The 27,943-nt window shown below is 46.5% G+C and overlaps 1 protein-coding gene across 2 annotated transcripts in view; it reads right to left on the bottom strand.

Annotated features, from left to right (window-relative positions):
* Positions 1–27,943, bottom strand: part of NSUN5 (NOP2/Sun RNA methyltransferase 5) — an 88,962-nt gene that overhangs the window by 42,293 nt on the left and 18,726 nt on the right. For both annotated transcript variants that reach the window (XM_030185950.1, XM_030185949.1), the window contains 4 exons: positions 2,343–2,514; positions 866–971; positions 632–770; positions 422–537 (listed from right to left, as the gene is read on the bottom strand). In XM_030185950.1, coding sequence (XP_030041810.1) covers positions 422–537; positions 632–770; positions 866–971; positions 2,343–2,514 — 533 coding nt within the window. The remainder of the gene's footprint in view (positions 1–421; positions 538–631; positions 771–865; positions 972–2,342; positions 2,515–27,943) is intronic.

Genomic DNA, 27,943 nt, shown 5'->3' with positions numbered 1-27,943 from the left:
GGGACCCAGCAACTGCGTATGCTGCCAAAGGGAACACCACCAGTCCGCCACCCCCGGCTCAAACTGGCCATCGGCCCAGGAGCACCCTCAGAGGCCTTGGGCCCAGGAGCTAGAGAAAAAGCTGTCCACCACCAGCTGAGATAGAAACATACTAACTGAGGAAGGAGCTGGCGACAAGGAAACCAAGATACCAAAGCTGATGCCTCACAGTATTACCCCAAAATACACGGATATACCAAGCCCATCACTGTTACTCTAACAGTTGGCCCTCCACATTACACTGGACCCAAAAGTGTACCTTCCATGATCCTTCCTAGTATACCAAGTGACCTCACACCCGGCCCCTTCTGTGTTGCCCCACAGAACACATACAAACTCCACACTCAGCTCTGTACTGGGATGACACATTCTCCTCACTCACCCAGTGTTCTTAAGGATTGCAGCCAGGTGACTGGTTTTATTTCCAGGAGCAGCACAAGCATCAATTACATGGGAGCCCAAGGGAGGATCCAGAAGGAAGGCTGGAAGGCTGCTAGCCTGCAACAACAAGCAATCAGCATGATCCACCTCCCAAAAATATTCAGCCCTCCCTGCATTAACCCAACTCTGCTGCTTACTCTCCTCACTGCACCTTGTCCTGCAGGATGATGTGTCCAGATCGGTACAGGAAATCCTGGTGGAAGTCTGTCCTAGGTGAGAAGACCAGCAGCTCAGGCACATGGCAGTCTGTCAGGAACTGCTTCCCTGAGAGATGGCCCAGCTCCTGCACACTGAGAAGACAGCACTAATCAGAAAGGCAGTACATCAAGTATGAAATAAACTTAGAAAATGGGAGGAGAAGGAAAGGGCAGACAATTTACTGCACCTGGATGCTTGGCCCAGATAAGTATAGCCCTGGCGTTTGAAGTAATCGATGACATCATCAGTGCTGGTTTTCAAGGGGTTTACACGTACATACCGTGGCAACAGAGCTACAAAAACAAAGAGTGGCCTAAATCAAGCCTGGTTCAATGAATTCATGACAGAAACCCTGTAGTACATCATTTGGAAAATGCACAGCATGACAGAGACTGACAGGACAAGATGTAGTGCTACCTGCTATCTCCTGTCTCTCCAAGTACAGCGATATCCTCCCCACACCTGCATTTAGTCATACAAAGTACCACCATCTGACCTCTCACCCAAAATACATGTCTAATGCCACTATGTTGATCCTCCACCCTCCCTCCCAAAAAAAATCCAGGCATAGTTCCACCTTCTGCCTGCCCCCCCTCCCACAAAGCCATCTTCTCTCTCGCCTCATCCCCCTTTTCCATTTTCAGCCACATCCCGACTGTACAGCCATCTTCTGCCCTGTCCTTCAAGTGACATGAGACATCATCTCACCTCTTCACTCCATTCCCCCCTCACCCCAAACATAATAGCAGAACCTCAGGTGGACTCAAAAGGTAGCAGGGACCTAAACTTTCACACTGAAAATTTAATAATCAAAGCATTCATCGTATGAAACATCTTGGTCAGTAGAAATTTAGAGCCATTATATGTTATAATAAAAAATGGTGGCAAATAAATCTTAAAGACGGGAAACACCTTTTATGATACCTTCTCATTTATATGGGGTTCGGGATAAGGCTAGATGCATCATCTCTCCTGCCAGTGGCGTATCCATTCAAGGTGTATGTGCTGCATACACACCCCGTCAGACAGGTTTTTTGTTTTTTTTTGGCTTTTTTTTTTTTTATCTGCATTCTCCCTCCTGCCCTCCACCAGGAATTTCTCTCTGAATCATCCCACCCGTCACAAAACAGGAAGTCGTGTCAGAAGGGGCAGGATGGTTCTAAGAGAAAGTCCTGGTGCAGGTGCCAGCAGCTTATGAGTGTTGCTGCGCTGCCTGGGTGAAGACTGGAGCAGAGGGGGGGAAGAGATATACTCCCTGTGAAAAATTCCTGGGTACGTTGCTGTCTCCTGCCTCCTATTCACCTGGCTCTCTGCACCTGGAACCATTTTAGAAGAAACTCTGGAAGTCTCCTCAGCTCTTGCATCCAGTTGTCATATTTATAACCTTCAGATAAATAGTGGATTCATTTTGATCATGCAGTTTTGACCATTTTTGTGCATTGTTCATAATATAATATTTTTAATGACATTTTGGACACTGAGATTATGCAATGATTATAATATAAAATGTGTGACTTATTTGCACCATGCTGTGCCTGATGCCACTTCAATTATATGAGCACAATTACGTAAACAGTTTTTTTTATTTGTATTGGGAAGTCTTTTTCATTTGGAGGGTTTTTTTTAACTTATTTTTCCTCCTTCTGTTTTAAGGATCTTTGTACCTTCAGAAGCCCCTGCCAAAGGAGCAAGCAGATCCTCATTTCTGCTGACCTTCCGTCTGATCTTTAACCGAGCAAGTTCGGCCTGCAGCCGAGCACGATGCTTCTGCAGCGTCGCCTTCCAACCACCACTACCCTTCAGTCCCTTGCCAAAGAGCAAGTCATAAACCAACACCTGAAGAAAAAAAAAATCTGGCTGCACTATGACAGAGAAAGGGGGGGGGGGGTGGAGAAAATGAAAACATCTAGTCATAGTATCCAGTCTAGGAATGCAGAGAGCACACTCTGCCCAAAGTAAAAACTCAGTTCAGGCACATCATAACTTCCAAACCCAGGGAGCAAGAACCTGCGCCACTCATTTCATATTTTCCACTCCAATTGCCCTTTTGTTCCATCATGGCCTCTAACTTCAGGAGGAAAAGGCAGAAGGACAAGGGACAACATAGAAAAGGTGCATACAGAATAAATATTTGGAAGGTATATAGAGGAAAACTAACCAGGAAAGCCACATTCAGCAAGTCAGTGGTGATAAAGCTTCATAGAGAAAGGCCTCAGGAATCTGGCTTCAATTAACAGCTGCAATGCAGCTAGTGGCTGTTTGGATTATTGTGGAAACATGCAATTCAATACAGGAGGGGAGGGAACCGAATGTGAATTAAAAAAGCATTTTGCATGCTCGACTTCCCATATGAGGGTAGAGTACAATGGAGGGAATGAACAGGTGCTCACACGTTAATAGCTGGTAGATAGGATCTATTCCCGATTGTGTGAACAGGAATAATGGGGACCACCTGGATGAAAAGTTATTTCTTACCTGATAACTTTCTTTCCTTAATCACAGCAGACAAATCCAAAGACTTGTGAGTTATGATCATCTACCAGCAGGTAGAGATAGGGTACCAAACCAAACTCTGTATACTCCTTGGTCAATCAGTGTTTCTCGTAACAAAACAAAAGGAATAAGGCAGACATTTCTCCATCCTCACAGAAATGAGGCATAAACCTGTCAACTAGCAGAACTATGCATAGGCAACCACAGCAAGAAACCTAAGCAGAGAAACAGACTGATCTGATAGTGTCAGCCTCTTGAAAGAGTAACTGTCTGCTGTAACTAAAGGAAAAAAATTATTGAGTAAAACAACTTTTTCTTCCTTGTCCTCATCAGAAGACAAATCTAGAGACTAGGCACAGCAGTCCATAAGTAAAGTAAGAACCAGACACAGCCATGCAAAGAACCGACACCCTTACACTTAGAAAAAAACATCAACCGGACAAGGTCTGGAAAACGTGTCTCACAAGGACCACTTAAGGGACCTTCCAGGATAGTGAATTTCCTGGAAGCCAATAAGTTGCAAGATCCGAGACAACATGGTTTTACCAAAGGGAAATCGTGCCAAACGAATCTCATTGAGTTCTTTGATTGGGTGACAGGAGAATTGAATCAGGGACGAGCTATGGACGTAATCTACTTAGATTTCAGCAAGCTTTTGACACGGTTCCCCACAGGAGGCTCTTAAATAAACTGGATGGGCTGAAGATAGGACCCGAAGTGGTGAACTGGATTAGGAACTGGTTGACGGACAGAAGCCAGAGAGTGGTGGTGAATGGAATTCGCTCGGAGGAGGGAAAGGTGAGTAGTGGTGTGCCTCAAGGATCAGTGCTGGGACCGATTCTGTTCAATATATTTGTGAGTGACATTGCCGAAGGGTTAGAAGGTAAAGTTTGCCTATTTGCGGATGATACTAAGATCTGTAATAGAGTGGACACCCGGGAGGGAGTGGAAAACATGAAAAAGGATCTGAGGAAGCTAGAAGAATGTTCTAAGGTTTGGCAATTAAAATTCAATGCGAAGAAATGCAAAGTGATGCACTTAGGGAATAGAAATCCTCGGGAGACGTATGTGTTAGGCGGGGAGAATCTGATAGGTACGGACGGGGAGAGGGATCTTGGGGTGATAGTATCTGAGGATCTGAAGGCGACGAAACAGTGTGACAAGGTGGTGGCCGTAGCTAGAAGGTTGTTAGGCTGTATAGAGAGAGGTGTGACCAGCAGAAGAAAGGAGGTGTTGATGCCCCTGTATAAGTCATTGGTGAGGCCCCACCTATAGAGTATTGTGTTCAGTTTTGGAGGCCGTACCTTGCGAAGGATGTAAAAAGAATTGAAGCGGTGCAAAGAAAAGCTACGAGAATGGTAAGGGATTTCCGTTACAAGACCTATGAGCAGAGACTTGATGACCTGAACATGTATACTCTGGAAGAAAGGAGAAACAGGGTTGATATGATACAGACGTTCAAATATTTGAAAAGTATTAATCCGCAAACGAACCTTTTCCGGAGGTGCGAAGGCGGTAGAACGAGAGGACATGAAATGAGATTGAAGGGGGGCAGACTCAAGAAAAATGTCAGGAAGTATTTTTTCACGGAGAGAGTAGTGGATGCTTGGAATGCCCTCCCGCGGGAAATGGTGGAAATGAAAACAGTAACAGAAATCAAACACGCGTGAGATAAACATAAAGGAATCCTGTTCAGAAGGAATGGATCCTAAGGAGCTTAGCCGAGATTGGGTGGCAGAGCCGGTGGCGGGAGGCGGGGATAGTGCTGGGCAGACTTACACGGTCTGTGCCAGAACCGGTGGTGGGAGGCGGGAATAGTGCTGGGCAGACTTACACGGTCTGTGCCCTGAAAAGGACAGGTACAAATCAAGGTAAGGTATACACAAAAAAAATAGCACATATGAGTTTATCTTGTAGGGCAGACTGGATGGACCATGCAGGTCTTTTTCTGCCGTCATTTACTATGTTACTATGTTTCATAGAAGAGACGGAAGAGGAGACGCACCTGAAGGACAAATGCCCAAGCAATAGGCACCTAACTCCAGTGAGCTATGGCTGCATATGACAAGGAGTTGCTCATTGGGCAGCAACTGGATTTAAATTGTGTGAAACCCACATCCTATATAATAATTCTCACCACCAACGTTCTAATATGTCTGCCTGTGTCCATGGCGCCTTCGGAATTCCTGAGCTAGGCTCCATAGCCAGGCTGACGTCACTCACAGCTGATTCCCAGGCAGCTGAGCTAAGCTCTATAGCCAGGCTGACGTCACTCACAGCTGATTCCCAGGCAGGGGGAGGAGTAGGCTGCCGATACTTACAAGGGCGGCCTCCAAGACTTCAACAGAAGTCTCGCGAGTCCGCCATTGGAAGTCTTGGCGGCCATTCTGAACAGCGATCCAGCAGCGGGGGAGCATCAGCGCCAGCACCGAGCAGGCAGGACCGGGGATCTTGCCTGCCTGCCCCGAAGAATTGGTTACACAACCTGGGTGGATGAAGGAGGGGCAGGTGAGAGAGCAGGGTCGTTGGACATGGGTGGCTGCAGGGAGGCAGGAGAGAGGAGGGTCGCTGGACATGGGTTGCTGCAGGGGGGGCAGGGGGATAGGAGGGTCCCAGGACATGGGTGGCTGGAGGGGGGCCTCAGACCATAAAGGGAAGGGGGAGGGGCACTCACTCACTCTCTGTCTCTCACATACACTCTATGACACACTCTCTGTCTATCACACACACTCTCTCAAACATACACTCCAAGGAAAACCTTGCTAGCGCCCGTTTCATTTCTGACAGAAACAGGCCTTTTTTACTAGTATGCAATATTTCACTAGGATGTGAAGACAGTATAAGATAACATTGTTTAAATGTGATGACTAGTCGTGATATGTTCACAATGTTTGTATAACAATTGGTTATGTATAATACTCATGGGGGATTGAACTGACTTGGTAATTATTGACAGATATGCATGTTGGTAGGGGTTTGTTACAAATAAAGTGATTTTAATACATAAGTACATAAGTAATGCCACACTGGGAAGAGACCAAAGGTCCATCGAGCCCAGCATCCTGTCCACGACAGCGGCCAATCCAGGCCAAGGGCACCTGGCAAGCTTCCCAAACATACAAACATTCTATACATGTTATTCCTGGAATTGTGGATTTTTCCCAAGTCCATTTAGTAGTGGTTTATGGACTTGTCCTTTAGGAAACCGTCTAACCCCCTTTTAAACTCTGCTAAGCTAACCGCCTTCACCACATTCTCCGGCAATGAATTCCAGAGTTTAATTATGTGTTTGGAGAAGAAACATATCTGGAGCACAGTAAATAAGAGAGTAATATATTGAGTGCTCTGGTTGTGAATAGTTTATCCCCTGTTTTTTGGAGTGGAGTTAAATTTTAATGCCAAGAAGTGTAGAGTCATGCACTTGGGGTGCAGAAACCCAAAAGAGAGATACTGGATAGGAGGGGAGGGGTTAGTAAGCTCAACTCAGGAGAGAGACCTTGGGGTGTTGGTGTCTGAGGATCTAAAGGTGAAGAAACAATGCGACAGCCATGGCCAGAAGGATGCTAGGATGAACAGAGAGGGGTATAATCAGCAGAAGAAAGGTGTTGATGCCCCTCTACAAGTCGATGGTGAGGCCCAACGTGGAGTAATGTGTTCAGTTTTGGAGGCTGTATCTTGCTAAAGATGTAAAAAGATGAAGCGGTGCAAAGAAAAGCTACAAAAATGGTATGGGATTTGCAATGCAAACCATACGAGAGACTTGCTGATCTGAACATATACCTTGGAGGAAAGTAGAAACAGGGGTGACATGATACAGACTTACAAATATTTCAAAGGTGTTACTCCGCAAATAAATCTTTTCCGGAGACGGGAAGGAGGAAGAACTAGAGGACGTGAATTAAGGTTGAAGGGGGGCAGACTCAGGAATGTCAGGAAGTATTTTTTCATGGAGAGGGTGGTGGATATGTGGAATGCCCTCCGTAAAAGGGTAATGGAATTCAAACAAGCATGGGATAAACACAAAGGAATCCTGTTTAGAAGGAATGGATGCACGGAATCTTAGCGGAGATTAGGTGACGACGCCGGTAATTGGGAAGCAAAACCGGTGCTGGGCAAACTACTATGGTCTACACCCTGGTCATGACTGAATAGATATGGATAGGCTGGAGTGTAAATTTGAAGGGGTTTCGATGTTAGCTTCAGAAGTTAGTACAAGAAGAGTGCTGGGCAGACTTCTACGGTCTGTGCCCTGAGAATGGCAAAGACAAGTCAAACTCTGGTATAAAGTATCACACACCATGTAAAATGAGTTTACCTTGTTGGGCAGACTGGATGGACCATACAGGCCTTTATCTGTCGTCATTTACTATGTTATGTTACTATGTTACAATTACAAGCCAAATAGGTCATACCTTTTCCTTTTAACTTCCTTCCCAAACCAAAGCAGCAAAATCACTGCAGCCTGGTTTCTTATGGCTCCCAGCAATTTAATTGGATTAAAGCATAGGAAGACAAAATTCCAATTAAATGTATGGAAAAAAGATATCCCTGTGTCTGTGTAACATTATATTGAGTTTAGAAGGCCTCTACCCTGTGGTGTTATATGCATGATGTAACCGTCCCAGATCCTCAGAAAATACTGTTTACGTTTAAAAGAACTACTGTGCCTCCCAAGCTTCCCAAGGAAGCCGTTGATGAACTTGATTTCTCCACTTCCAGTAAGAAGGTGACTCAGCAACCTTCCATGATTGTAAAACATATTTGCGGCTGGCAGACAAAACTTATGAATAAGAAGGGTATCTACTCTGTTGTTACCTCTACTGGTGCCTGGTTTATCTAGCAGGAGATTAACAAGGGAAAATGGCAGGGTTTTACCTGTCAAATCAAAAATATATTGCACTATGGTGTTCCAAAATTGAATTTTGGGTAGGTCCAGAAAGCATGAAAAAGTATTTTCAAAAATAACCTGACTCATGTAACTGTACCTGAGTGAAATACGCTCTGTAAAAAGTGTGAAAACAGCATTCCCTATGAGTTGCATTTGAAGTAAGATCAGGCGACCCTCAGGGGGAGGAATGCTGGCTTCGGCCTAACCCCTGGTAAGCCTTTCCTCAGCTGAGAGGTGCCCAGCTCTACCATCGGCTGCCTTTCAGGTGCTGTGGAGGACTTGCAGCTCATCTGCATATCCTTACAGCCTTCTCCGGGGCGACACCCAGGTCCACTCCGATCCACTCAGGGCCTCCGCTCTAGGTGCCCAGCGCTCCCACCAGGTGCTGTGGAGGACTTGCAGCCCTTCTACATTTCCTCACAGCTGTATCCGGGGTGACTCCAGTTCCACCCCGATCTTCCCAGGGCCCTCGCTCCAAGTGCACAGAGTTTCCAGGTGCTTTTTGGCTAGGATCAGGCGACCCTCAGGGGGAGGAATGCTGGCTTTGGCCTAACCCCTGGTAAGCCTTTCTTCAGCTGAGAGGTGCCCAGCTCTACCACCGGCTGCCTTTCAGGTGCTGTGGAGGACTTGCAGCTCATCTGCATATCCTTACAGCCTTCTCCGGGGCGACACCCAGGTCCACTCCGATCCACTCAGGGCCTCCGCTCTAGGTGCCCAGCGCTCCCACCAGGTGCTGTGGAGGACTTGCAGCCCTTCTGCATTTCCTCACTGCTGTATCCGGGGTGACTCCAGTTCCACCCCGATCTTCCCAAGGAGTCATTCCGTGTCAAGTGGACCAGGGGTCCCCACCTCACCATCTCAGATTTTGATGAAATTTGGTACATAGTTTCTTTATGATAAAAAACTAAGCTGTGCAAAATTTTAGTTCAAAAGACTAAAAATTGGAGGTTCTAGGGGACCTCAAGTAAAGGGTTGCAAAATGTCGCCTGAGCAATAATGACATTTTGGGCCAACTTCCAGAAGCTGTAAAACTGGAAGTTTTAGTAGTGTACAAGGGGGATATTTGGAGAACCTGCACTACTGAACTGGCAAAACCCCATGTTCCTAGTTCTCTTACTTTTTGAATGGTTTAGGCTCAAACTTTGCCAAAAAAATGGCAAAAATCAATTTACAGCGATGTTGAGGCTGCTGTAGTTTCTAAACTAGTTGGCCTTTCAGGTTGATTTTTGGTAGGTGTACTAAATGCACAGCTGTAATGAGGCATTCCAATTTGCAGCACTTTCCTTCAAGTGGTTGAAAAATTATAAGCGTTCAAAGTTTGTATAAAAAGCATTTTTGCCCATTTTGGACTATCTTTGATGCCCTTGATCTCCAGTGGGACAGCTTCAATATTCTTTCTTTTAGCACCATTAGAAAGAGCAGATTTCCTTCTATCAGAATATGTAGTTTTCAATTTGGAGTCTCTTCATATAAGGATTGCCAAAATGCCCTCAAATGTTTGCGGGCAGCAGCCTGTGATTTCTTCACTACACCCTTGATACTGAGGCAGTGGGCAAAGAATAATTCTAAGAAATCATATTAAGGGTTAATTTTGTTTAAAGGTGCTCAAAATACTATTTTAAATTCTCAGTCCTGCAAATGAAGGGATGCAAGCTGGAGTTAATTATTTCAATGTCTGGCTTGGCTGAGCCAAAGGTTAGAAAGGTCAGAGACAGGAATTTCTTTCACCCTTGTGATTGATGGATTGCTAAGCAAACACATATGTATTCTATTATGAGCCGGCATATTGCAGGCAGTTTGTTTAGGATTAAATTGAACACTGCTTAGAAGGAAATAGTTAGATTCTAAATAATTCTAGATATAAATGAGTTAGAATTTAGAAGTTCTTGATATGTAGAATATGTTTTATAAGGATGCTTACTTTAGAATATGCTGTATTCTGTGTAAATTAATAATTCTGTGTGGAATGTTTGTTCAATTCTTTGTCTGACTTTCTAAGCAAAGACTGCAGTGAAGAGATCAACATGTGGTTTGACTTAGCCATAGTTCTGGCTGGTTCAATGTATAAGCTGATAGGTGAAAGAGGTCAGGACTAGTCAGCTCTCTTCTCCTTGATTAATTATAGGTAAAATGTAGAAATGGTCTTGAAAGTAATAACCTGATATGTATGCTATTAAGTAAGATTGGCCCTTGACCCCTTTAATGAATACCAGAGTTTAGTTAGCAGTTAGTACTAGGAATATGAGAAATCAATCATAATAACATGTAAGAGACTGGAGCCCAAATGTCTGGTGTAAGGGGCCCCAGGTCACAGGTCAGTTTAGGATGTCTGGAACCTATGTAACTGATATTTGTATGGAGCTGATTGGTTGAGGCAAGGTAATCAATCTATTCCTTAACCAATTGGAGAGTAAGGGGGCTAGGCTAGGCTAGATAGAACAGTATTTAAGTGGGAGAAGAAGCAGGTTACGTCAGAAGGAGCTCAGAAGAGAGAGAAGGACAGAAGGAACAGACAGAAGAAGGAGAAGACAGCATAAGAAGAGAAGCAGCTGAGACAGAAGCCACAAAGACAAAGAGAGCTGAGAAAGAGAAGAAGAGACTTAATGCTGATGTTCTACTTTGTTTGCTGGCAAATAAAGAAGATTTCTCTCTCATTCTGGTGTGCTGTCTGACTTCTGAAGTATCATAAATTCATGCATCCATTCCTGCAACAATACAAGTGTAGTAAAAGTGATTCTTCTTTCAAAAAGCACCAATTTTTTAAAATAAAGAACACATTGTTATAAAACTGTATTCAAGAAAACTAAAAAACAGGAATGTTTTTTAGGATGTGGAAGGATGAGGCCAGGTTTCATAACAGGTTTAAAGAAAACTGCAGTCAGTTAGGATGACCGACTTGGCCAATTATGAATGGTGGACCCTGTTGCAAGGCGTCTGAGTGTCTGTTGCTGGTGCTTCTTCACCCTTGCTACAGTTTGACCTCTTAGTGAACTGTAGGCATCAAAGTAAGCCTAGCAACAGACACTCAGGAGCCAGGAGGTACCAGAAGCATACAATTGGGCAATGAAACAAACAATTCTGCCTTGCAACAGGGTTCACCAATCATAATTGACCAAGTCTAACTGGCTAAAGAAGTTTTCTTTAAACATTTTGTTATAAAACTGTGTTCAAGTAAATTAAAAAACAGGGTGGAAACCATTGTATGCATACTTCTTGTTGAAGAAACTCGCAGCTGCACCGACAGGCTCATTTATATTGAATTAAATGCCACAAATGAAGATATTAATCTACCACCGGCTGCCTTTCAGGTGCTGTGGAGGACTTGCAGCTCATCTGCATATCCTTACAGCCTTCTCCGGGGTGGCATATTTCTCTTTACATCTAATCTTCTTCCCAGTTGCTAAAGTACCTCAGTCATTTATGGCCCCTATTCACATTCTCTTCCTAGCCCTGTCCCTTCCTAATCTTTTCCCTCACCCCCTACCTCTCTCCGCTACAGGAACTCAGTGCCCATCCATCGACTTAATCACCTCACCTCCTCTCCTACCCTCTTCCTCCCTCTTGGCTTTTAATCTCCGTCTCTTTCTTCCCTCCATTTTGCCTTCCCCATTCCACCTAAATACCTCTCGCCTTCGACGCCTTCGTGGCCACACCTCTCCTACTCTCCTCCGCTCTCTTTTACTCCTTCTCTTACTCTCAGCCGCTGACATCAATCCCAATCCTGGCCCCCCTCACCAACTATTATCCCAACTCTACAGACCTCACCGCGACCTCTCTAACCTCATCTCTATTTTTCTACTCCCCTCCTCTTCTCTGCCCTTCTCATGCGCCCTATGGAATGCCCGCTCTATCTGTAACAAACTCCCCTATATCCAGGACCTTTTTATCTTGCGTCACCTCCATTTGCTCGCCATAACAGAAACCTGGCTCTGCCCTGATGACTCTGCTTCAGTCGCAGCCCTGTGCCATGGCGGTTATCTATTTTCACATACTCCTTGCCCTGCTGGTCGTGGGGGCGGTGTTGGACTATTTCTCTCTCCCTCCTCCAGATTTCAACCCCTTCTTCCACCTCAATCTCACTGTTTTTCCTTCTTTGAAGTCCACTCTATCCGCCTTTTCTCTCCTCTGCCTCTTCGAATAGCGGTCATTTATCGTCCCCCTGATAAGTCCCTTTCATCCTTTCTCAGTGACTTTGATGCCTGGCTTGCCTTCTTCCATGATCCTTCCTCCCCCTCCCTCATCCTTGGTGACTTTAATATTCCTGCTAATGATCCTTCCAACTCTTATATTTCCAAGTTACTCGCTTTAACATCCTCCTTTAATCTCCAACTATGCTCCACCTCCCCGACTCATCAAAATGGTCACTGTCTTGATCTCATCTTCTCCTCCAACCGTTCACCCTCTAGTTTCCTTGCCTCTGATCTTCCCCTCTCTGATCACCATCTTATAACTTTCACACTTAAATCTCCTCCCTCCCATTCCCGTCCTATCTTATCTAATTTATCTAGGAATCTTCACAATATTGACCCTTCATCTCTATCCTCCCATGTTTCAAACCTCCTCTCTACTGTGGCACCATCCACGTCTGTCAACGAGGCTGTTTCTTCTTACAACAATACTCTATCCTCTGCCTTAGACACTCTTGCACCTTTGATGACCCGCCCTATAAGGCGTACAAAACCCCAACCTTGGCTGACTTCTAATATCCGCTACCTAAGTTCCTGTACCCGCTCCGCCGAACGCCTCTGGCGGAAATCTCGGGCCCTTGCTGATTTCTTACACTTTAAGTTCATGCTGACCTCCTTCCAATCTGCTCTTTTACGTGCCAAACAAGATTATTATATCCAACTGACCAACTCTCTTGGCTCTAACCCTCGACTTCTCTTCACCACATTGAACTCTCTCCTCAAGGTGCCCCCTCCCCCAACTCCCCCTTCATTATCTCCTCAGACCCTTGCTGAATTCTTTCACGACAAGGTTCAAAAGATAAACCTTGCATTCTCTACCTCACCGCCTCTCCCTCCACTAGTCCGTTCTCCTCTCTCTCCTTCCCCTCATTCCCTTTCCTCCTTTCCTGAAGTTACTATTGAGGAAACTACACTTCTCCTTTCTTCCTCAAAATGTACCACCTGTTCCTCTGATCCCATTCCCACCCACCTTCTTAATGCCATCTCTCCTGCTCTTATTCCTTTTATCTGTCACATTCGCAACCTCTCATTTTCCACTGCGACTGTCCCTGCTGCCTTTAAACATGCTGTGGTCACACCTCTCCTTAAGAAGCCTTCACTCGACCCTACTTGTCCCTCTAATTACCGACCCATCTCCCTCCTTCCTTTTCTCTCCAAATTACTTGAGCGTGCTTTTCACTGCCGCTGCCTTGATTTTCTCTCCTCACAAGCTATTCTTGACCCACTACAATCTGGTTTTCGCCCTCTCCACTCAACCGAAACTGCGCTTACAAAAGTCTCCAATGACCTATTACTGGCTAAATCCAGAGGTCAATATTTCATCCTCATTCTTCTTGATCTTTCCGCTGCTTTTGACACTGTCAATCACAGCATACTTCTCGATACCCTGTCCTCACTTGGATTCCAGGGCTCTGTCCTTTCCTGGTTCTCTTCCCACCTCTCCCTCCGCACCTTTAGTGTTCACTCTGGTGGATCCTCTTCTACTTCTATCCCTCTGCCTGTCGGCATACCTCAGGGTTCTGTTCTTGGTCCCCTCCTCTTTTCTATCTACACTTCTTCCCTTGGTTCATTAATCTCATCCCATGGCTTTTCCTACCATCTCTATGCTGATGACTCCCAAATCTACCTTTCTACCCCTGATATCTCACCTTGCATCCAAACCAAAGTTTCAGCGTGCTTGTCTGACATTGCTGTCTGGATGTCTCAACGCCACCTGAAATTAAATATGACCAAAACCGAGCTTCTCATTTCCCCCCCCAAACCCACCTCCCCGCTCCCCCCCGTTTTCTATTTCTGTTGATGGCTCTCTCATTCTCCCTGTCTCCTCAGCTCGAAACCTTGGGGTCATCTTTGACTCTTCTCTCTCCTTCTCTGCTCATATCCAGCAGATCGCCAAGACCTGACGTTTCTTTCTTTACAACATCCGTAAAATCCGCCCCTTTCTTTCCGAGCACTCTACCAAAACCCTCATCCACACCCTTGTCACCTCTCGTTTAGACTACTGCAATCTGCTTCTTGCTGGCCTCCCACTTAGTCACCTCTCCCCTCTCCAGTCGGTTCAAAACTCTGCTGCCCGTCTCGTCTTCCGCCAGGGTCACTTTACTCATACTACCTCTCTCCTCAAGTCGCTTCACTGGCTCCCTATCCATTTTCGCATCCTGTTCAAACTTCTTCTACTAACCTATAAATGTACTCACTCTGCTGCTCCCCAGTATCTCTCCACACTCGTCCTTCCCTACACCCCTTCCCGTGCACTCCACTCCATGGATAAATCCTTCTTATCTGTTCCCTTCTCCACTACTGCCAACTCCAGACTTCGCGCCTTCTGTCTCGCTGCACCCTATGCCTGGAATAAACTTCCTGAGCCCCTACGTCTTGCCCCATCCTTGGCCACCTTTAAATCTAGACTGAAAGCCCACCTCTTTAACATTGCTTTTGACTCGTAACCACTTGTAACCACTCGCCTCCACCTACCCTCCTCTCTTCCTTCCCGTACACATTAATTGATTTGCTTACTTTATTTTTTTTCTATTAGATTGTAAGCTCTTTGAGCAGGGACTGTCTTCTATGTTTGTGCAGAGCTGCGTACGCCTTGTAGCGCTATAGAAATGCTAAATAGTAGTAGTAGTAGGAATTCCTTTTACGTTAGCTAGAATCTCCTAGTCTGCCAAATATGCGCTTTGGCTTTAGTGGGAGCTTTTTGGACTGGCTTTCCCTGCTTTACTGGAACCTGGAGGCCTATCTTCAGATGAATGGGTGTGCAGCATGTTATTCGGCAAGCCTGCCCACCTTCTCCTTTATTTTTTGCATTGGTTATCGAGCCTTTGGCTCAGGTGATACGGGATAGTGTGGAGGTGCGCGAGATCGGGGTGGGTGGCTAGGAGCATCACTCTTATTTAGCCTGTGTCCTCCCTTTCAATCTTGACACCTCTCTCAGTATGGATGACTGTCGGGGTTTCAGTTGAAAGTGCACAATTCTGAGCTGTTGAATCTTATGGCGCCTGTGCTGGTGGAGCTTAAGGACCGGTATTCATTTAGCTTCGCCTCTCATTATTATTTATTACATTTGTATCCCACATTTTCCCACCTATTAGCAGGCTCAATGTGGCTTACATTGTACCATAGAGGTGTTCGCCATCTCCAGCATGGAAACAGATACAAGGAGTTAATGTGGTCGGATAAGGTTCATGTGTTATAGACACATTGGGGAATTAAAAGAGGTTTTAATGCCCCTGTATAAGTCGTTGGTGAGGCCCCACCTGGAGTATTGTGTTCAGTTTTGGAGGCCGTATCTTGCTAAGGATGTAAAAAGAATTGAAGCAGTGCAAAGAAAAGCTACGAGAATGGTATGGGATTTGCGTTACAAGACGTATGAGAAGAGACTTGCTGACCTGACATGTATACCCTGGAGGAAAAGAGAAACAGGGGTGATATGATACATTCAAACAGACGTTCAATTTGAAAGGTATTAATCCGCAAACGAACCTTTTCCGGAGATGGGAAGGCGGTAGAACGAGAGGACATGAAATGAGATTGAAGGGGGGGCAGACTCAAAAAAAATGTCAGGAAGTATTTTTTTCACAGAGAGAGAGTGGTGGATGCTTGGAATGCCCTCCCGCGGGAGGTGGTGGAGATGAAAACGGTAACGGAATTCAAACATGCGTGGGATAAACATAAAGGAATCCTGTTCGAAAGGAAGGGATCCTCAGGAACTTAGCGGAGGTTGGATGGCAGAGGCGGGGCTGGTGGTTGGGAGGCTGGGTGAGTGCTGGGCAGACTTATACGGTCTGTGCCCTGCAGATACAAATCAAGGGGTTGGTGGTTGGGAGGCGTGGCTAGTGCTGGGCAGACTTATACGGTCTGTGCCCTGAAAAAGACAGATACAAATCAAGGTAAGGTATACACAAAAAGTCGCACATATGAGTTATCTTGTAGGGCAGACTGGATGGACCGTGCAGGTCTTTTTCTGCCGTCATCTACTATGTTACTATATAGAGTCTGTTACAAGCTTTGGTTTCGTTGTGTTGCGGAGTTTAGGCACTTAAGTTGGGTCGGTGGGGTATGCCTTTTTGAACAGGTAGGTTTTTAGTGATTTCCGGAAGCTTAGGTGGCCGTACATTGTTTTCACGGCTTTTGGTAGTGCATTCCACAATTGTGTGCTTATGTAGGAGAAATTGGATCCATAAGTTGATTTGTATTTGAGACCTTTGCAGATTGGGTAGTGGAGATTTAGGTAACTTCGTGTTGATCTGGTTGCGTTTCTTGTTGGTAGGTCTGAGGTCTGTCATATATCCCGGGGCTTCGGTTGGTGTCCTGGCATGTCAGGGGGACCAATGCACTACGAATACTGGCTCCTCTCATGATCAAATGGCTTGGATTTGGTCATTTCTGAGATGGGCGTCCTCGGTTTCCATTATCGCTGAAAACCGGGGTCAACCATCTCTAAGGTTGACCTAAATGTTGAGATTTGGGCACACCGACCGTATTATCGATACAAAAGATGGACACCCATCTTGCTTCGATAATACGGGTTTCCCTGCCCCTTCACGGAGCTGTCCTGCGAGGACAGCACCAGGAAAACTTGGGTGCCCCCTTCAATTATGCCCCTCCACGGAAACTACATAATAATGCTTGCTTTTCTCTCTCTCTCTTTTTTTATTCCCCCCTTAATACTAAACTAGGTCCTGCTTGCTTTTCCCTCTCTCTCTCTCTCTTTTTATTCCCCCTAAATTAGATCCTGCAGTGCTTGCTAGAGTCTATCTGTTAATGCTGTGGTACAAAGTTTTTAAAACTAAGGGGAAAAGACTATGGAGATTAGTTGATAAAATTTGCATTTTTATTTTGCCTACTACTAACCTACAATTCCTCCTTTAAATCCCAATCTTTAAAGTTCCCAAAGCACAAAGCAAAATAGTGTTCACTTACCAGAGAAATGTCCTCTTCTCTCAGAACTTCTCAGAAAGAAAGTTCAGTGGGACCTTTCCTTTTGAACCTAAGGAGCCTTTTTAGGAGCCTTTTTTAAACAGGTTATTTGAAGCTAACTCGGCAATCTAGGCAAATATTCTATTTCCCCACACCTTAGTTAGCACCTAATTGAGGTCGCTGGACTTGTTACCTCAGAAAAACGTCCTCTTCTCTCAGAAATTCTCAGACGTACCTTTTGAAACACTTTGTGATATGCATGGACTCACCTCTGCTGATTATTTTCACTACTGTCAACTGAGGGACTCTATGCAGCAGAAGGTGTTGCCTGATTGATGTACGGGGGGGCCAGGCCCTGGTGAAAGTTTGTCATTTAGGAGGGTGTGTGGGCCTTATCTCTCAGCTGTACAAAGCTTTGCTGTATAGTTGCCCCCCTGTCCGGCGGTATGAGCACCTCTGGGACCTGTTGCTAGGCGGTGCTTTGGTCTAGGCAATGGGAGTTGATTTCTGGGAATCTGTTGAAAGTTTGCATTGCGACATCTTATGTGGAACATGGGTACAAATTGCTCTTCCAATGGTATTATACCCGGCCTGTCTGAAGCGCATCTTTGGCACTGGGACTGGACAATGATGGCGTAGTTGTGATTCAGCAGGCACCTTTGCTCATATTTGGTAGGATTGTGCCAAGGCTCAGCAGTATTGGACGGTGGCTCACTTTCTTTCAGACCTGTTAAATGTGAAAATTCCTGTAAATATGTACACCTTTCTGCTCAATGGCCACCTGCCTTGAGGCTGATCCTGCTCGAATGGCTACGCTGGTGGTCACAGCTGAACGGATCTGTCTCACCGCGGCTTGACGCCAGTTGCATGTTCCCTCTCAGGATCAGTTCTTGGTGAAGTTGGATCATTTGTACTTGATGTCTAGGCTCATTGCTTTAAAGATACCACAAGTCGCTTTTTGTGCATTTGGTGGCCACACACAAATGAGCTGCAGTCACCAGGCACAAGCGGTCGTGTTCAGAGTCAGGACTAGGACTGCGTGCCACACAGAAAATAAGGAGGGTTTTACTTGTGTTCAGTTTTGGAGGCCGAATCTTGCTAAAGATGTAAAAAGAGTGGAAGCGGTGCAAAGAAAAGCTACAAAAATGGTAAGGGATTTGCGTTGCAAACCGTACGAGGGTACAAGGATAGACTTCCTAACCTCCGCAAACGAACCTTTTCCGGAGATGGGAAGGTGGTAGAACTAGAGGACATGAATTGAGGTTGAAGGGGGGCAGACTCAGGAGTAATGTCAGGAAGTATTTTTTCCACAGAGAGGGTGGTAGATACATGGAATGCTCTCCCGCAGGAGGTGGTGTAAATGAAAACGGTAATGGAATTCAAGCATGCATGGGATAAACACAAAGGAATCCTGTTTAGAAGGAATGGTCCTATGGTATCTTAGCGGAGATTGGGTGGCGGCGCCAGTAGCTGGAAAATAAAACCAGTGCAGGGCGGGCTTCTATGGTCTGTGTCCTGATCGTGACTGAATAGATATGGAGGAGCTGGAGTGTAAATTTTAACTGGCTTTGACATTAGCTTCAGAACTTTTAGTACAGGAACAGTGCTGGGCAGACTTTTACGTTCTGTGCCCTGAGAAATGCAGGGACAAATCAAACTCGGGTATACATATAAAGTATTACATACCATGTAAAATTAGTTTATCTTGTTGGACAGACTGGATGGAACGTTCAGGTCTTTATCTGCCATCATTTACTATGTTAGATATGGAGCCGTTCCAATCAACAGAGAGGAAACGGGGAACGGCATCCCAGTATGGAACCAAAATGAGATTGGAACCAGCGAAGCACGAGTGGACCATGCTAAATATGGTGATGTGGCTAACAGGTGTAGCCAGAACTGTGCGCCACAGCCAAATGCTGAGCATGTGGAAAGGGGAAACCCTGCTGTACAGACAGCAATGGAGCCGTGCTCCACATGTACTAACAAAAGAAGCTCAACAGTCATGAAAGAGTCAAATTCTGATGATACCATAGAGCCATGAGCTAGCCAAGCAGTCGTAGCCATACACTGAGCTGATGCTGCCACTGTGAGGCAATAGCCACAGGAATTGATGGAAGCCAATACAGCCAGAGCTGCTAACAGTGAAGGAATGCTTGTAGAAGCAAAAAGACACAACTACGCTGCCTGCCCAGCAGACAGAGGGCACTCGAGACAGCAAGAACCTGACGGGGGGGGGGGGGGGGGGGGCAGCCTGTTTAGCCTCCAACAGGAGAGTCCCAGAACAGCAGCTATGAAGAGGCCCAGTGAAGGCGCCACAAACTGTCTTGCAGCAAAAACAGAAGGCTGCAACCTGCCAGACGGGGCCCAACGTCACATAGGATTGCTGCCTTAGGGAGGCTATATCAGGATGACTGACATGCCCCAAAAGCGGCCACTGCAGCTACCAAAACAAGGAACCCCCACAATCCATACATAGAGTAAACACAGCAGACGGCAGCAAACACCCCTGCAAGTGCAGGCAGAAGCCAAAGGCTGCCTATACAGCCAGGAAAGAGAAGGCCAGGCAATTGTGAGGAGAAGTTGTCCCTTAGCTCGAGGCGAGAAAAATACCCCCCCCCCCCCCCCCCAGGAAAAGGACAGCCCACGCCAGCATAGCCAAGGCCTCATAAAAAGAAATGAACAGCAAACTGAAAACGAAACCAGGTGTAGCAGCCTGGAGAAAGCCACAAGGGCAGCAAGGTCCAGGCTTCTTCTGTGCAGAAATTCACTGTGCAAGAAGGAGCCGAGACCCAAAAGCACAACGGCAGACAAAGAAACCTCCGCCAATTAAGGGAACTGGCCCAAAAGTTGCGAAGGCTGAAAAGGAGAAAGAAAAATCCATTATTGCAGCCTGAGACCAAAATGGCTGCAGCCCACTGAAGACAGGTACTGTAGAAAAGTGCGCCAAAATTGCTCCCACACAGGCCTAACGAAAACACAGAAAATCCCCCACACAGGCAGCTCAAAAAGAAATGGTGTACTGCCACAGGTGAACTAACCCAAACAGCACAAACCCGACAGTGGGGAAGAATGAAAGTTCATACTCACAATTGTGAGAAATGTTTAAATATATTGCATTTTCATATAACATAGTTGCAAAGGTAGAATGTATAGTTTAGGACAGAAAGCATTACACTGTAGCTGTCTGAATCACTGGACAGGGGAATTGTGTTTCTCTGTAAGAGGCAGGGACAGGAGGAAGGGGGAGGAGGGGGTTGTAAGATTTCTGAAATGCTGAGACACAGGAAAATCTTCAGAGTCAGACCCCAGAGCTAAGATAAACTGTAAAAAACACTTCAGGGACAACCATCTGCCAGACAGCAGTGAACTATAAACAAAAAAGCAGAGGGGAGGGGGAAAAGGGAGAAATTTTCAGGTGTTAGCTTGTTAAGACTAACTACAAAGGCATGCTTGTTCTATGGAAAGTTTCACAGAGAGGGATGTAAGTGAAGGGGGTACATGTGATCAGTGTCCAATGAGACAACTTAGGGAGCAGACAAAGAACATACACTATATAATCTTTGATTGTGGTACAAGTTTGTGTGCTTGCTTGATTTTAATTTTAAAGCCACCCATTCTTGCAAAGTGCTATTTTTTTTATTTTTAAGACAATAAATTAATTACGCCTTGCTTCATCAATTGGATTTTGTGAGTCCTGTTTTGGTACAGGTTCTCAGGTTACCTGGGGGCTATTTATAACACAATTTTGCCGGCCTTATCAGATTCCGATAAGGTAGCTGAATCCATACAGTTGCAGGAGCGCACAGACCCCCCCCCCCCCCCCACTCCAGAATGCCACATAAGCAGAAACCTGCTCTCTTCTAGCATTGTTTTTTCCTAAAGACCTGTGAAGATGAGGAGGAAGGAAGTTAAAGGAAAGGGGGTGGGGGTGAACGACCTGGCACTACTGAGTGGTGTGGTATGGGTAAAAGTAAATCAATTTTTCACTCTTTCAAAAAGTACAAAGACCAGGGGACACGCAATGAAATTACATGGAAATACTTAAATGGGAGAAAATATTTTTTCACTCAAAGAATAGTTAAGGTCTGAAACTCATTGCCAGAGGATGTGGTAACAGCAGTTAGCTATCTGGGTTTAAAAAAGGTTTGGACAAGTTCTTGATGGAAAAGCCCATAGTCTGTTATATGAGGAAGCCATTGCTTGTCCCTAAGATCAGCAGCATGAATCTTGGGTTCCTGCCAGGTACTTGTGACCAGGATTGGCCACTGCTGGAAGCAGGATGCTGGGCTAGATGGATCATTGTCCTGACCCAGTATGGCTATTCTTATGTTCTAGGTGTACCCCAAGCATAGGTAGCCCAACTGTTTGGGGAGGCTAAAGGGGGCGGGGTTAGGGGTGGAGCCAAGGGCAGAGCTTATAGCCATAATTAACACAGAAAAAAAATAAGTAAAAATAAGTCACAATTAATACCTTTTATTAAATTTAGATATTAGATATGTATCATATGTCAAAGAATAAAGTGGTTGCTCAAAGCACATATACTAACCACAATCACTCAACTGTAAAACACTATGCACAAATTTGTGCAAAAACACACTCAGAACTTTACTATACTATAACATTAGGCAGACCCTAATACACCAATATACCACCCATATGGAAAATGCATACCGTCAACAATATGAAACAAGGGATCATAATATCACAATTCTCATGTAGAGCCACAAAACACCCTTTTAGGGTGGATAGTGTTCACAATGGGAAAACTAGGTTCTTACCGTGATAATTTTCTTTCCTTTAGTCATAGCAGATGCAGCCATTACAGATGGGTTGTGTCCATCAACCAGCAGAGGGAGATAGAGAGCACACTTTTTTCAGTACCTCATACCAGCTTGCACCACTGCCTCTCTTCAGTATTTGAAACGTCCAAAGCAGTATGGCAAACCACAATGGGAATAACATGAGCTTTCCTCACAGTGAACGATGGCCCTACAACAAAGGGCATTAACTCAGAATGGAGGGAATGAAACATCCTCCCGGAGGGCATAAACTCATCCTCCACTGAGATATAACTGGAGGGAATAAACTCATCCCCCCGGAGGGAATAAACTCATCCTCCAAAACATGAAACTGGAGGGAATTAAGTCATCCTCCTTTAATTTAACAAGAATCCCGAAGACTGTTTTCCGACTTTCTCCCAAGGACGGAATCTCCAGGAAACATGAACAGAACTTGAAATAGATTTACAGCAGATAGCAATCAGACAGGGAGGGATCATGGCTGCATCTGCTATGACTAAAGGAAAGAAAATTATCACGGTAAGAACCTAATTTTCCCATCCTTGTCATCAAGCAGATGCAGCCATTACAGATGGGATGTATCAAAGCAATCCCTAGATAGGGTGGGAACAAGCCACACCACGCGCCAGCACTTGCGCTCCAAAATGTGTGTCCCTCCTGGCAGCCACGTCCAGCCTGTAATGTCGGGCAAAAGAGCTTAAAAACCCATGCTGCTGCACTACAAATCTCTTGAAGAGAGAGTGCTCCAGTTTCAGCCCAAGAAGAGGAAATTCCTCTAGTGGAATGCGCCTTAAAGGCATCAGGCGGAGGCTGGCCGGCAAGCAAATAAGCTGAAAAGATAGATTCTTTGAGCCAGCGGGCAATAGTGGCTTTAGACGCTGGAGACCCTCTGCGAGGACCTGATAGCAAAACAAACAGATGATCAGAGGTCCTGAAAAAGTTAGTAACTCGCAGATACTGCAGCAGAGTCCTGCGCACGTCCAACAGGTGCAATTGCCCAAAAGATTCTGGAAACTCCTCCTTGACAAAGAAGGGCAAGAAAATAGGTTGGTTTAGGTGAAACGCTGAAACCACCTTAGGCAAGAAGGAAGGCACGGTCCGAACCGTGACCCCGGACTCTGAAAACTGCAGAAAAGGGTCTCTACAGGACAGCGCCTGGAGCTCTGACACCAGTCTCGCCGAAGTAATGGCCACTAAAAAGATGGCCTTCAGTGTCAAATCTGTCTCTGAAGCACGTCGAAGCGGTTCAAAGGAAGCACCCTGAAGGGCTTTCAGCACTAGCCCCAGGTTCCAAGCTGGACAAGGTGCATGCACGGGAGGACGGAGCCGAAGCACCCCTCTAAGAAACCGTGCCACATCTGGATGAGCAGCTAAACCTTGCCACGCAGGGAGGCCAACGCTGCCACTTGCACCCGCAGGGAATTATAGACCAAGCCTTTTTGTACACCATCCTGCAAAAAGTCCAGAATCGGCGAGACAGGAGCCCGCAGGGGTGTGATCTCTTTGGAAGCACACCAGACTTCAAACTGGCGCCAAATCCTGGCATAAGCCACGGAAGTGGAACGCTTGCGGGCTTGCAGGAGAGTGGTAATTACTTTATTGGAATAGCCTTTGTCTCTCAATTGCGCCCTCTCAATCGCCAGGCCATAAGACCAAATCGGCCGGCATCCTCCATGGTCACCGGACCCTGTGACAACAGGTTGGGAACCAGAGGTAACTGAAGGGGATCCTCTACGAGCATCTGTCGGAGGTCCGCATACCAAGGCCTCCTGGGCCAATCCGGGGCGACGAGAACCACTTCTCCTGGATGCAGCCGAATCCGCAGGAGCACTCGCCCTATCAAGGGCCACGGAGGGAGCACATACAGTAGGCCCGGAGGCCAGGGTTGAGCCAAGGCATCCAACCCCGCCCAGCGAGGATCTCTCAGTCTGCTGAAAAAGCACGGGACTTTGGCATTGATGCTTGTCGCCATTAGATCCATCACGGGCTTGCCCCACTTGGCACATATCTGCAGGAATACTTCGTCTGCAAGTTCCCACTCCGCTGGATCGATCTGATGCCTGCTTAGATAATCGGCTTCCATGTTGCTCTGACCTGCAATGTGAGCTGCCGACAGAAACTGTAGATGCAGCTCGGCCCAGTGGCAAATTTGTTCGGCCTGCGCGTCTAGAGCTCTGCACTGAGTGCCGCCTTGTCGATTTATGTAGGCCACTGCTGTCGTGTTATCAGACATCACTCTGACAGCCAATCCTTCCAGGGTCACTTGAAAAGCCAGAAATGCCTGAAACACCGCTTTCAACTCTAGGCGGTTGATGGACCACTCCGACTCCTCAGGTGTCCATAGACCCTGGGCATGCTTCCCCTTGCAAAAAAACAATCCTTCAGAAAGTGGAGAAGAGAACCAACTGAAAGTAACAGGATAGATCATAAGGAATGCCAAGCCAAATGCAAAGCGGAGATAAGGAGGGCAAAAAAGGACTTTGAGAAGAAATTAGCGTTGGAAGCAAAAATACATAGTAAAAACTTTTTTAGATACATTAAAAGCAGGAAACCGGCCAAAGAGTCGGTTGGGCCGCTGGACGAAAATGGTGTTAAAGGGGCGATCAAGGAGGACAAAGCCGTAGCGGAGAAATTAAATGAATTCTTTGCTTCGGTCTTCACCGAGGAGGATTTGGGGGGGACACCGGTGCCGGAAAGAATATTTGAAGCGGGGGAGTCGGAGAAACTAAACAAATTCTCTGTAACCTTGGAGGATGTAATGGGTCAGTTCAGCAAGCTGAAGAGTAGTAAATCACCGGGACCTGATGGTATTCATCCCAGAGTATTAATAGAACTAAAAAATGAACTTGCGGAGCTACTGTTAGAAATATGCAATCTGTCCCTAAAATCGAGTGTAATACCGGAAGACTGGAGGGTAGCCAATGTTACTCCGATTTTTAAGAAAGGTTCCAGAGGAGATCCGGGAAATTATAGACCGGTGAGTCTGACGTCGGTGCCGGGCAAGATGGTGGAGGCTATTATTAAGAATAAAATTGCAGAGCATATACAAAAACATGGACTGATGAGACAAAGTCAGCACGGATTTAGTGAAGGGAAGTCTTGCCTCACCAATCTAATGCATTTTTTTGAGGGGGTAAGCAAACATGTGGACAATGGGGAGCCGGTTGATATTGTATATCTGGATTTTCAGAAGGCGTTTGACAAAGTGCCGCACGAAAGACTCCTGAAGAAATTGCAGAGTCATGGAATCGGAGGTAGGGTATTATTATGGATTAAGAACTGGTTGAAAGATAGGAAGCAGAGAGTAGGATTGCGTGGCCAGTATTCTCAGTGGAGGAGGGTAGTTAGTGGGGTCCCGCAGGGGTCTGTGCTGGGTCCGTTGCTTTTTAATGTATTTATAAATGACCTAGAGATGGGAATAACTAGTGAGGTAATTAAATTCGCCGATGACACAAAATTATTCAGGGTCGTCAAGTCGCAGGAGGAATGTGAACGATTACAGGAGAACCTTGCGAGACTGGGAGAATGGGCGTGCAAGTGGCAGATGAAGTTCAATGTTGACAAGTGCAAAGTGATGCATGTGGGTAAGAGGAACCCGAATTATAGCTACGTCTTGCAAGGTTCCGCGTTAGGAGTTACGGATCAAGAAAGGGATCTGGGTGTCGTCGTCGATGATACGCTGAAACCTTCTGCTCAGTGTGCTGCTGCGGCTAGGAAAGCAAATAGAATGTTGGGTGTTATTAGGAAGGGTATGGAGTCCAGGTGTGCGGATGTTATAATGCCGTTGTATCGCTCCATGGTGCGACCGCACCTGGAGTATTGTGTTCAGTACTGGTCTCCGTATCTCAAAAAAGATATAGTAGAATTGGAAAAGGTACAGCGAAGGGCGACGAAAATGATAATGGGGATGGGACGACTTTCCTATGAAGAGAGGCTGAGAAGGCTAGGGCTTTTCAGCTTGGAGAAGAGACGGCTGAGGGGAGATATGATAGAAGTGTATAAAATAATGAGTGGAATGGATCGGGTGGATGTGAAGCGACTGTTCACGCTATCCAAAAATAATAGGACTAGAGGGCATGAGTTGAAGCTACAGTGTGGTAAATTTAAAACGAATCGGAGAAAATTTTTCTTCACCCAACGTGTAATTAGACTCTGGAATTCGTTGCCGGAGAACGTGGTACGGGCGGTTAGCTTGACGGAGTTTAAAAAGGGGTTAGATAGATTCCTAAAGGACAAGTCCATAGACCGCTATTAAATGGACTTGGAAAAATTCCGCATTTTTAGGTATAACTTGTCTGGAATGTTTTTACGTTTGGGGAGCGTGCCAGGTGCCCTTGACCTGGATTGGCCACTGTCGGTGACAGGATGCTGGGCTAGATGGACCTTTGGTCTTTCCCAGTATGGCACTACTTATGTACTTATGCAATGTGCGCCCCAGCCTTTCAGGCTGGCATCTGTCACCACTAGGCACCAATCGGGGAGCACCAGCGGCATTCCTCGCCGCAGCATACTGTCTGAGAGCCACCACTCCATACTGAGTCGGGCCGCAGGGAGCCAAGAGAGTCTGCATTGATAATCCCGAGATAACTGGAGACCATCTTTGGAGTAGAGCATACTGTTGGAGTAGAGCATACTGTAGAGGTCTCAGGTGCGTTCTCGCCCAGGGCACCAGTTCCATGGTGGCCGTCATCGCTCCAAGCAGCTGGACAATGTCCCAAGCTCGTGGGCGGGGCATCCTCAGGAGCAGACGGACCTGATTCTGAAGCTTGCACCGTCTTTGCTCGGGTAGGTACACATACCCCGAGGCTGTGTCGAACCTGGCCCCCAAATATTCTAGAGACTGCGAGGGGGTCAGGTGACTTTTGGCCAAATTGACGACCCAGCCCAGAGATTGAAGTACTGAGACCACTCTGGCTGTTACATGCTGACTCTCTGCAGCAGAGTTTGCTCGAATGAGCCAGTCGTCCAGGTACGGGTGAACCCGAATACCCTCTCGCCTTAGAAAGGCAGCTACTACCACCATAACCTTCGAAAAGGTGCGGGGAGCTGTGGCGAGGCCAAAAGGCAAGGCCCGGAACTGGAAATGCTTTCCCATCACCGCAAACCTCAGAAACTTCTGGTGCGGGGGCCAAATTGGTATGTGCAAGAAAGCTTCTTTCAGGTCCAGAGACATGAGAAACTCTCCTGGCTGTACCGCCGCAATGACGGAGCGCAGGGTTTCCATGTGAAAATGCCGCACTCTCAGGGACTTGTTTAATTCTTTCAAACCCAGAATAGGGCGAAAAGACCCTCCTTTTCGCGGCACCACAAAGTAGATGGAGTAGCGGCCGCAGCCGTGTTCGGCGGGAGGTACCGGGGACACGGTCCCTATCTGAATCAGACCTTGCAAAGTCTCCTCTACCGCCGCCCGTTTGGCGGCAGAACCGCATCGGGACTCCACAAACACGTCTCTTACAGGGGCGTCGAATTCTATTCTGTAACCGTCTCTGATCAGGTCCAAGACCCACTGATCTGAGGAAATGTTGGCCCACTCCTCGGCAAAGAGGGAAAGACGTACTCTGATGACAGGACTCGAGGAGAGGGCCGGCGCACCATCATTGAGAGGGTCGCCCCTGAACTCCAGGCCTTGAGCCAGTGGCTGTGGAATGTTAGACCGAGCGAAAGGAGTTCCTCTGCTGAAAACGGGCACGAGAAGTGAACCCAGCAGAACGCCCCGGGCGGTACCTTCGAGCTTCACGGAAGCGAGGTCTGTAAGAGGAGTGGACCGCCGCATCCTTAGAGGAAGGCCGAGGCCTATCTTCGGGCAAGCGCTGGGGTTTAGCCTCACCCAGGCCCTTCACAATTTTCTCCAACTCCTCACCAAACAGGAGAAGGCCTTGAAAGGGCAACTTCACCAACCTTTGCTTAGAGGCCATGTCCGCCGCTCAATGCCGTAGCCAAAGAAGACAGCGAGCCGCCACTGCTACTGCCAT

The sequence above is a fragment of the Microcaecilia unicolor genome, chromosome 13, assembly GCF_901765095.1.
Source record: "Microcaecilia unicolor chromosome 13, aMicUni1.1, whole genome shotgun sequence".
Taxonomy (NCBI): Eukaryota; Metazoa; Chordata; class Amphibia; order Gymnophiona; family Siphonopidae; genus Microcaecilia; species Microcaecilia unicolor.
This window is presented reverse-complemented; position numbering and strand designations above follow the sequence as displayed.